Raw genomic sequence first — 11,600 nt, forward strand, 5'->3', positions numbered from 1 at the left:
GAAGCTTCTTTTGGAGAACAATGCTGATCCAAACATTAGAGACAACTACAATTACACAGCTTTGCATCGCGCTGCAGGTCAAAACAGTAAAAATATTATTGAGATGTTGTTGGAGTACAAAGCAGACATCAATGCTCTCAATCACGAGGTCGGCACACCATTAGACACTGCTATTATCAGTTGTAGAATTGATTCTGTGAAGAAACTTATAGCATTAAAGTAATACTTATACGTATAATTATATACACTACAATACTTGTACAGCACGTTCAAAGTCTTGAAATTATTTTCAGAGCGAAAAGCCAAAAAATCTTCGAGGTGTTGTTACAAGCATGTTGTAAGATCTCAAAATTAACGCAAGAGGAAGAAGACATTGACAATACAAGGGAAAAAAGTCAGAGAGATGACTATGCATCATTTATCGAATATGTACTGGGCCACGCCACTGAAATAGATTTTTATGACAAATTTTCTTTAAAAGCTCTATTTTACTATGCGGTATCCAAAAACCACGAAAAAGACCACCTCAAGTATGACAAATGTTTACTCTTCGAGTTGCTGAAGAAATATGGAACTGATGTAATCAACGTCCGGAGTATCACCGGAGATTCGGAGCTACATCTGGCAGTACGTGATGCAGATGATACGAAGGTCGAAGTTCTCCTTCGAAAAGGTGCAAATGTCAATGAAACGAATTTTTTTGGTGAAACACCGATGCACTTGGTCCTGAAGCTCATAGAACCGTGTGACTCCGTAGATCAGCACGAAAGAATTGCTAGTTTACTCATCGATCATGGTAAGTGGCACCTAATTTTTTTAAATTGCAAAAACAATAATCATCTTTTCATCCGCACTTAGTAAAAATGCTTTTCAACGATCGGTCATAAAATTAATTAAGACGTTAGCAAAAATTATTTTGTCACTCGTTGCAACATTCCATCATTAGGTACTCTTTGAGCTTGTTATCTGCACGAGATAGATGTTATTTTTAATAGGTAAAATATGAATTTTACTTCTAGATACCGATTGGTGGGCACACAATTACTTTGACGAAACTCCATTTCTTTTGGCTACGAAATTACGCAACGTGAGATTAGTCAACTTCCTGCTGACAAAAATCACAAAAATTAATGAAGATACTCTCATTGGATCCTATAAACAAGCACTTTGTACTGTGCCCATAGTTTTGAAAGAGGACGAATCCAAGCTGCACGAGCTCATAGTCGCCATTACTCTGCACCATGAAGAAATGGTCGATCGCTTGCTCGACATGGATCGCATTATCGAAAGTTGCAAAAACAATTGTCAAAATATTAGCAGGGCACTGTACACGGCCACAAGAACATACCAATTCAACATCGTAAAGATACTTTTGGAGGCGGGCTTTCGAGCTGATGGGTATATGTGTCTCGCAATTAGAGAAATAATTTAATATTTTCACCGTAAGTATTTTATTATTCTGATTTTTTCATGATCAACAGGTCCTTTAACGATATAGTACCTTGTTTCCTCCGTGTGGAGTACGAAGAGGGATATTTGCAGATAACCAGTTTGTTCTGGGAATTCAAAGACTGCGTAATTATCGATCGGGCGATAATTTATGCCCTCAGTGGAGTCGTTTATTACGCGATTGTAAATAAATTCACGAGTCTAATTGTATTTTATTATGCCATTTACTTGCAACTCCGTGAATTTAACTCACATTTAATGCCAGCCAAAGGATTGTTCAAGTTGCACAAGGAACTATCAAGAATCCTCAGTGATTGTCGTAAGAAACTAAACGAATTGAAGACAATCAAAGCAGGAGATATTACCATCTATGACGTTATTACGATGCCACAAAATTCGCTTGTAAAATTATTCAACAACACGAATCTCGTTGATGCCTGCATGAACTATTGCTCGTCACTCAAAGATAGAGAGGAGCTCGAGTATTACGAACACGCAGTGAAAACCCGCATCGACTTGGCTGTAGAGAAGAGACAATTATTGGATTCCGCAAAAGATAGTTTTAACAATGCCTTTCGACCCATTCTGGAAGCTGTAGGATTTAAAAGTCTACCCGATCAAATCGTATGGAATATTTTTGTTTATCTTAATGTAAGAGACCTTAGGAAAGTTGCACAAATTAATTAATGTATTGTTGATTCAAAATCTAGAACTGTAACAGAAATAATTACGTTAAACGTTTAATAATTCTAGACTTGTCGGTCTAAGTGAGGTAGGTGGTTAATAAATATTTTTTACGTCACTTATCTGTATATATTATAATTATGTAACCTTCATAGTTGTTCCTAACATAGTTAAGAAAGTATTGGAAAAAATATAAAATTAAATGTACAAATTACTCGATGTACTTATACATGTATCTATTTAAAATTATTCCTTTATTTGGTCCATTGATGAAATGGGAAGATTATGTAAATCAGATTTTTTATTGTTAAAATAAGTATTAGTACGTTTTCAAATTCCAACTACAAGTTTTTTAATAACTACTTCAACTATTATGTAATTTAAGATTACAACAAAGATTCACTTTTCTCTCAGGACTACAGTCAATTGTACAAGAAAATTTCCTACATCAACTTCCTTCTCAACTCAAAATAAATTACCTAAATTATTTATCTTTATAAGCCATTGGTGTACCTCCAGTTTTTGCACTGTAAAAATATATACCTCACCAATATACGGTAGTAGAAAGTGTTATTTTTCTAATTTTTCACCATGGACAATATATCTCTATCACATTGCACTTAAAATATTTGGACTTCTCATTGTAGAATCAAACGCGTACGCGAAGGAAATAAAAAAAGATTCAAAGCCGCGCAAGAAAAAGGATAGTCAAAGAAATCGAACGAGCGGAAATGAAAATCGACAATCACCAAGTCACTCGGCTACCATACGACGTATACACACAACCCGGTGAGGGCAAGGTGTCTCACTGACCGGACAGCCAGTCTATACTTGTATATTTACGTGCACCTATAGAGATTGGAATAGAAAGGGAGAGCGACACGATACATCGGCAATGACATTTTAATCACACGGTCATCGTTTTCACACGCGGGACCCGCACTTCTCTTATAGCCAGCGCCGAGCAATTTGTCTACACAGCCTACCGCACTTGCACGCGCCAAGAGATATATTATTCACACCGAGGGTGCCCCGTCGCCGTTTCCGTTAATCTCTCCTTTGCTCCCGTTTTTGTTGCTCCCTCCCTCCCTCTCTCTCTCTCTCTCTTCCCTTTTCCACACCTTCCGTGCCGATATTTTCTTCCTTCCCGCGCCTCCTTTTCGCTGTACCCTCGACGGCGCGTATACGAAAATAAAATCGCACGAGCAAAACAATGACGCGGACTTATCGTCGCGCGAAATAACCGGACGGCCTATCTGCGCACGTATCCCGTACCGGTAGCTGGTTCGTTGTCGGAGAAAAAAAAGAGAAACCTCCGCGTGTATACCTTCGCTCTCGAGAGGGAGATCGATCTTCTTTTCCAGGAGCGGTATCTGTTGGGGTTGACAAGCGCCTCGACGTTGTCGCCGGCGATATCTCGTTAGGCGCGCATATTGTGGTGTGCTGCCGGACTCGTCCGCCGGAGCGAATCGAGTGTATATACAGCGAGGAAGATCTTGGGTGGGGAATTTTTACTCGATGCGTTGTTGGCGTTGTATACGTGTATGTGCGAAAGCTTCGTTTGACCGATATACATGCAAGGGGTTGGGCGCTTCTGAAGTCAGTGAAAAGGGTTAATTTAACGCTATTAATGTCTTTATTGGGTCTTTGAAGATCACAACTTTTTGAGCTGATTCTTAGAGAGTACTCATACATTGGATCGGTCGTTTATGTTGATAGGTATAAGTTTCAAGTTGGTGATTATAAATTTGCTATTTTTATATAATGTAGAGGTTATAGCTAAAAAGATGTTGTGCCAATTGTTTAATCGGCTCTACCAAGCTTGATCGTTTTTAATTATGATAAGTGTTTGGCTCCCTAGCGCCTTTTCGTGCCAATCAAAGTAGAAAAAAAAAATAAATAAAAAATATTCGATTTGACAGTTTCGGTCATCACTTAAACGTTAGTCAACAGTACAGTTACACATTTTATGAGAGTAGAAATGTAAACATGTACAAAATCGATGGGGCGTTGTAAAAGCCTCGGAGCTCATTTGCCTAATGCTCGTAGAGGTGGCGTGTATTTTTGTTATTGAATTTTCATTGAATTCCAGGCTGACCTGCTTTCCTTCCGATGAAAAATGTCCCCTACACGTGTACTTTTTTACGCTCCGTCAATGAGGAATTCTATAATCCGCTTATTGAAAAACTTTCGGTTGCGCAAGTAATGTAAAAAAAAAAAAAAAAAAAAAAAAATACACCACAAACAGCCGTGTGCATTAATTATATAGGCTCAAAAATAGATTTCCACGAAACCCGAAGCTACAAGCTGTTGGACGCAAGCGGCCATCAAACGGATCACGTCAGGCCTAACAATGCAATAATTCATAATTATCGCGCATTACAAATTTTCAACAAACACGTGACTTCTTCTGCAGACAATAATAACGCAATCGTACCAACACGCACCGAGATCATTCGGGCAATATTTGAAAACACCTTATACACACCCACAGTGATTTAGTGATCGTAAAATAGACTCTAAATTTGTTTCGCCGATCCAAAGGCATATGGTTGCCCATTACGTATACACACGACGCGTAATGATAAGCTCAACATATTTACAATACGCGCCGAATAACCAGCGTCTATAAATTTAATACGATACGCGTGTGTGTGTGTATGAAAGCTGTACTCATGTATGGCATGTTTGAAAAGGATACAGCTGCGTAGCGCTGCAGGATACTTTTGGCGAATGATTTATCATAGCTTGGAACGATTGGGTGGTACTCAAATGCAACTGTCGGGCGTCTAGTTTACAAGTCGTCAGAGCTATCGTCTCGAAAAGTTATAATAACGTCTCTCTCTCTTGTCTCCAGATTAACGCGAAAATGCGCTGAATCGTTCGGCTGGAAAAAAAACGATAGCCTAATTAATTCGACCCCCCCCCCTTCTCTGTATGTAGTGGATAAGCCGAGATTCCTTAGGCTCTTACGCGCGTGGAAATTCCAGATTCGCACTCCAGCCGCGGAAACTTCGTCACTCTCCCGTGCCTGGTCCATTAAATCATCCGTAATCAATTCAACGCCAGGGCCAACCGGCCCACGATTTACGGTCTCGCGTTAATTGTTTTTCAGGAAAAGTGTATAGTGTGGCTTGCGTCGGCGCTGTAGTTGTCTCGAGTTTTTTGCCTCGTGTGTACTAAACCCGCGAAAGTGCGAGTGATACGCATAGGCATGCAATAGGTACACCTATAATGGAGGACCGTATAGAGTGTAGCCTAACGCTGACCTTGTTGTGCATACGTACAATAGAAAATAGCGGATCTTTCTTCCGTACCTCCAAAGCGGTTGTTTCTTCGTTGGTGTTCTTTTTTATTGTTTTCTCTCCGTTGTGTGTGCAGCCGAGCGTGAACATCCCAATGGCCTTTTCCGCCAATTTTCGTGCATCTACGTACTACCGCGCCTACACTGGAAGATCGGGCTTTCGTTTCAGGCCGCTCTTGGTGCAAACTTATGTTTTTCGCAGCAATTTTCACCCGAAACAAATAGCTAAAGGTTCGGCCATCTGATCAGGAAGTTACTTGTGTTTTTTTTTTTTTTTTTTCATTCTTTTTTAGTAGTTTTTCTTCTGTCTTATACATATACATTATGTGGAGGGAAAAAGGAAGTCAGCAGTTGGCGAAGGATCCGACGAATGAAAGGGTATACAAATACTTGGTTCAAAGTAAAGGTGGAAAATTCATAGTGCTGAAACTAGCACATCCTGCACCGGGATCAATACAAAAATATAGAAATTTTCGTGAGTTGATTGCAGAAATTGTCTCAAAGAGATAAAGGTGATTGCAAAAGTTTGCACGATGTCAGATTAGTGCATTGGTGTATTGCTGTAGTAGTTTACCTGACAGCTAAATGAAAAATTCGTAAAGGAAGATATATTTTCCTTTTTTTTACCAATTATAAAAGTTAGCTCATAGAATTAAAGGTACAAATAATTTTTGATGAAAACTTTATTTATACACCGTGGGATTACAACTTTGGGAGGTTGATTTCTCCTATGTATATATGTGGACAACGTGATGCTTCACCGCTAAAGGCTTTTCAACGGCCTCATCAAGCTGCGATGCACCAAAAAGGGAAAAAGACCAAAAATCAAGCCAAAATCCCGTGATCAAGTCCAAATTACCAAAAGCCCTTAAAAAAAAGAAAAAAAATGCACTTTCGCGAAAGGAAAAACGCACGCATGCAGCATCATATTGTATTCAAATCCACTCACTGGCCACTACCGGGTGTACCCACACACACACACTCGAGCGCGTAAACAAAAAAAGCGAAAGAGAAAGACGAAAAAGAGACAAAAAAAAAAAAAAAAAAAAAAGAAAAAAAAAGGTCCCGCACAGCCAACGTACATACACGCGAAACCGTCTCCACACGTCGTATGGGAAAATTCAAGCGCGCATGCAGGCATTATACGTTTGGTCGCGCTGGTCACAAAGCACAATGCTCCAGCTTATACATTAAACAACGGCGTTTTACGCCCCGCATCGGCGCGCACATGTGTGTACACACATTTATTCTCTCCTCGATGGGTACACACACGAGTATATACATATATATATATATATATTATCATATACGCACACTTGGTGCAGACGTTGTGTGCCGAGGTGCCAAGTGGAAAGTGATCCGTGTATATACGTGCAAGCGGTGCACACTCGAACGATAAAGCTTATATAGGAGAGAGAATCGCCAGCACATGGGAGAAGGTATAAGTAACGGAGAGCAGCTCGTAACAAGCGCGGGCAAAGGACCTCTGGGCGACCTCGCGCTCTCCGTATTATGTGTGTACCCACCAACGGGGCCCTATACTGCCTCTCGAAAGCCGCGCCGGGTGTCGGCCGAGGGAGATTATCGCGCTCTCGCGGGCGCGACAAACCGAAAAATAAGTGCCGCCCCCTTGTTGCATTTACACGCGCGTCTCTCTGTGTGCGTGCTCGCATGCGACCGAGAAAAAGCACGAATGCCTCGATCAAACGGGGGGGGGGGTACACACCACCCGTTTCGGGAGATCGTCGTCGGCATCGCGTAGGATATACCTATATACGTAATCTCGGCCGCGAGATCTCCACAACTTCAACCCACACCCATGTGGTTCGTGTGTGTTTATACTAACGGGCGTTGGTATATTACGGAAACTCGGTCCATGGGGAAGGTGGTGGTTAAGATCATGTGGAGCACGCGCGTCAAATATGCTTTTGAGCGTAATATACGTACATACGCTCATTATGAGAAGCCATGGGGTTCACGTGGTATCAAATGTTGCACTTTGCGTGTGAAAACATGAAAAGGGGCCGTTGCTCACAGCCCGTGTGTATAATATATGGGTGAAAAAAAAGATCGTCACCAATGTTACGTGACCCCGTTCTCACGGGCAAGTTGGACACCGCTATGGAGCACTTACCTCTTGCTTTCCTCGGTTTTACATCGGTTTTCGTGTCATTTCTCTGTTTCTACACGAGTAGGAGAACGTGTGAGCCTTTTTTTTGTCCAATTATGTTTTTACCTAGTTTTTTGGGTTTATCAGCATCGAAAGGTTAATTTTTTTTTAGTTGCAAGGCATCGCATTTTTCCAAAAAAGCTCAGCATACGATAAAAACTTGGGATAATGCGTAGAGTCTGACTAAGATGTGAAATTCCTTACGGATTTTCTGGAAAGGTATAATAAAGTAACACTATGAAAGGAAATGTTGTACTTATAATGTATTATTTATCAATTGCTGCAACGGTGTTTGTTACAATAAGAAATCATACTTTTCAAGTAGCAAGTAGTAGTTACCTGGTCGTATTAATTATTTTAAGAAACTTTATGACATTATGAGACATTCAAACAACAAATAATCATTTAATCAAACAGATAAATAAATCAACATTTTTCAAACATTTGAGTATTCACAAAATCATGAGTTCAATCATTCATGATTGCTCAAACAATGCAGTCCAAGGTGTTTTATCTCCTTCTTCCCTATACACGCACATTATGATATTGTACCTCAAACCAAAGAGACACAATTTTCAAGTTTTGTGTATAGTTGTAATGTATACGTTTATATTTAATTTAGTTCTTATACAATAGCATAATTATCATCTGCCACATTACTTATTGGTGCGTTTCCAGGTCATACCTTTGGTGAGTAAAACTAGTTCTCTCTCATTGAGATACGTGAGAATATTCCACATGATGTCATCAGGCAACTTTTTAGCATTGATTTTTCTCAAAACTTGTTGAAGGGCATCGTTGACGCATTGCTTTGCATAACCCAGTAACTTTATCTTTTCTTTGGCAATGTTGATGCGAACGTGCAACGCGTGCTCGTAAAAAGCAAGTTCCTTTTTCTCTTCGAGTGTCATCCAAAACCTCATGCAAGAGTGGAAAAACGTCTTTTCGTTCAACATCACAACGAACGAGTCCAGTGGCATCGTTATCACGTCAAAAGCAGATACGACGCCTACTTTTACTTTCTTCAATTTTTCCAATCTATTGTTACACATGGAAAGGACAATCGACAACTTTTTGTGCGTTTTAAAAATACCTTCTACCGGCGCCAGGTCCGCCTCTGGTTTGCCAAAACGCAAGTAAATCGCGTAATAGAATACCAAAAGGTTCGTCAAGTCGTTGACAACTGAGTTTTTGATCGCTTCTCGAGCAGCATCGATTATAGCCCGATTTACAGCTGCACTGTCTCTGAACTCCCAGAACAAGCATGCTATACTCAAGTCGGCCTTCCTACAATTTTTGATCGAAAAAACGGGTATCTCACCTTGGAAGCGCCTGATATGAGGGGAGAAAGAAACAATCAATAATTACATTAAAAAACATTTAACAGAATAGATTTCGGACAATCTATCGACTCACCCGTCGGTCCGAAGGCCACCTTGGAGAATCAACTTCACGATGTTGTACACGTGTATAGTTCTGATGTACGATTTCAGGGCTCTGTTGACATTCAGACAACTTTTTGTATCCTCGTGGATGTCGTACCCGTTGAGCAAACTGTAGGCATCGAAGGGTTTTCCACTTTTAGCGCGTTCATCGGTTTCTACAAAAAAAAAACACCAATGTTTGATTGAGTAATCGGTGCACTTGTGATCAGGGCAATAAGAAATGGTCGATGGAACAGAATTTACTGTATTTTAGAAGCATGTCATAAATATCTTGTTTGCCGCATTCGAGGGAACAATCCAGTGGTGTCTCGCCAAAGCAATTCTTTGAATGCATGTCGGCCCCTTCCTCGAGGAGAGCCATGATTTTGGTTTTGTCCCCGTCACGGACAGCCAGATGTAGTACCGAACCACCCATGCTATCGTCATACGCAACACCCTCCTTTTGCAGGAACTCGGAGAGAAAGCATTTTTTGTTGGCCATACGGTGGTCATCCTGTTTGTGTTTTTTGGTCACCAAGTGGTACGTGAGAGCTTTCAGCGAGAATTCACCGTAGATGTCGAGTTTAGCTGCGTGTCTCAAAACGTACTCGATGAACTGCTTCTTGTACTCCGAGTCTGGGTCGAACGACAAGTTATTGCAAGCCCGTAGTAGACTTTTGTAGATATCTTTGCTCTTTGCTCTGGATAAAAATTCATATATGTTTATGCAAAATTTTTTTTTTTTCCTTAAAAATGATACAAAAAAACAAAAATTGTACCCAGACTCTATGAGTACTTTTGTGATGTCGAATTTAAAATCATCGATGGTAAGATCTAGAGGCATCTCGCCGTAGCAATTGAAAATATTGGGGTCTGCTTTGTGATCCAGTAGCAATTTTACGATGTTTTTGTTATTTGTACTCGTTGCAAGGTGCAAAGCTGTCATGTTACACGAGTCCATGATGTTCGCATCGGCTTTCTTCTCCAGAAGAAATTTCACCCCATTGATCTTTGGAATTCGAAATCTTAATATATCCACGAGCTTTTTTCCGTTAAAACTTTACCTGTTGTTTTTCTACCGCCAAGTGCAGTGCTGCCTTGAATTCGGTACCTTCTCGTGCATCCAAGTCCGCTCCGTAGTCGAACAGCAGCTGCATTATAGGTAATCTTTCGTCGTCTTGCGTTGGATTGTAATCGTCGATATGATCATAGATCAGATGCATAGGGGTTTTCAGTTCCGCATTCCAATGGTTGACGTTTGTTGAATCTCTGGGGGATTAATGAGAAACACATGCGACATGCAGATACATTCACAATCATCAGCTTTAGATTAAGAAAGTCTATTTGATTATTATTTATTTCTAAAAAATGTCCTTCTTTACTTATTAAAGATCATTAGTTTGTACTATTGGCGGGTCTTTGCGCATCATTACAGTAGTAAAAATTGGCTTTGTTGCCTAAACTAGTCTTTGCTTACGTCAAAGTCATCGTATCAGATGTGACAGAAAAACCACAAACGATGTCCCTGATATGGATGTTGAGATAGTGGGACATTAATTTTGATTAATTGTAAGTTGTCTGTATCTTTTCTCACCAGGTCAGTGATTATACTTTCGGTTAATCAGAAATTATTTACTTTGAGAAAGAAAAAAACGTTACTATATTTTTCCAATTTAAATCAGAGAAATTGTAGACGAAAAGACTTTAATACAGTAATAAATAAGTTAACGATATTTGCCTCTAAACAAAGAATTTTACCTTTTTAGGATTTTATGCACAGCTGCAACATCCCCGGAGCAAACTGCTTTGTGAAGACTTTTTTCTTTCCGTAGGCACATCACTATTTCGTTTTTTTTTATTTTCCTGAAAAACTCTGATTCATACGGATCGATATTTGGAATTTTATGTTACTGAAATTTCACTAACAATACACTTTTACACAAATCAGGAAAACTGTTAAAAAACCAACTGCTTACAGACACCTTAAGTATCACGTTACGAACAGTAACGCCTCTAAAATACACTGACTGACATTCTAAATAAATTAGAAGTGTCGTCATCTGGAATTTTTTTTTCCTCGTGATAAATCACAACGATAATATGCTTTGAGCTGGAAATATCCATACACAATTTGTAAATTTAAAGATGACATCAGAGTACTCTACATAGACAGTGTAAGGTGTTATCTAAACTAAATGAGCTATTAATTGACGTTACAATAAAAGTAATAAGGTTTTGTGTGTTGTTGCTTCCTCATATACGACGGACGAAACGTCGCAGAAGACACCTTTACATTTTTCTATTAAATTTCTTTTTAATCAGATGTTGTTAACATTGATAAAAATTGTTATGAAAAGAAAAAAATAAATGAGAAAACTGTAAACTACGACGAGCTGATGTAGATAATCTTCGTCAGAGTCTACGTGTTGTGCTACTCCTTGTGCGTTTTCAAAGTAATCAGATGGTTATTGTGTAAAAATGTAGTTAGTCAACTTATTTAAGATGGAAGCTGACGCTATATTACCTTGTACCAAACACACACCGAATATAAATGTACACAATCGTGTCT

At 39.5% G+C, this 11,600-nt stretch overlaps 1 protein-coding gene across 1 annotated transcript; it reads right to left on the reverse strand.

Annotated features, from left to right (window-relative positions):
* Positions 1–8,199: 8,199 nt before the first annotated feature.
* LOC149375394 (uncharacterized) lies at positions 8,200–10,899 on the reverse strand. Its single transcript, XM_089588835.1, has 6 exons — positions 10,790–10,899; positions 10,096–10,300; positions 9,811–10,040; positions 9,296–9,732; positions 9,024–9,207; positions 8,200–8,939 (listed from the first exon to the last, which is right to left on the reverse strand). The coding sequence occupies exons 1-6, from the start codon at positions 10,867–10,869 to the stop codon at positions 8,264–8,266; spliced, it is 1,812 nt and encodes a 603-aa protein (XP_089444961.1). The 5' UTR covers positions 10,870–10,899; the 3' UTR covers positions 8,200–8,263.
* Between the last annotated feature and the right edge of the window lie 701 nt (positions 10,900–11,600).

This window comes from Copidosoma floridanum, unplaced genomic scaffold (genome assembly GCF_036245765.1).
Source record: "Copidosoma floridanum isolate Cflo_tuat_1 unplaced genomic scaffold, Cflo_Japanese_pri ptg000007l, whole genome shotgun sequence".
Classification (NCBI taxonomy): domain Eukaryota; kingdom Metazoa; phylum Arthropoda; class Insecta; order Hymenoptera; family Encyrtidae; genus Copidosoma; species Copidosoma floridanum.

What these genes read in the sequence shown, in the direction of transcription:
- LOC149375394 (XM_089588835.1), bottom strand. Translation starts at nt 10,869, where the DNA reads ATGTGCCTACGGAAAGAAAAAAGTCTTCACAAAGCAGTTTGCTCCGGG. An exon ending in AAAGTACTCATAGAGTCTGG is followed by an intron (nt 9,733 to 9,810) that starts GTACAATTTTTG and finishes ATTTTTATCCAG; the next exon opens with AGCAAAGAGCAAAGATATCT. An exon ending in GGTGGCCTTCGGACCGACGG is followed by an intron (nt 8,940 to 9,023) that starts GTGAGTCGATAG and finishes CCCTCATATCAG; the next exon opens with GCGCTTCCAAGGTGAGATAC.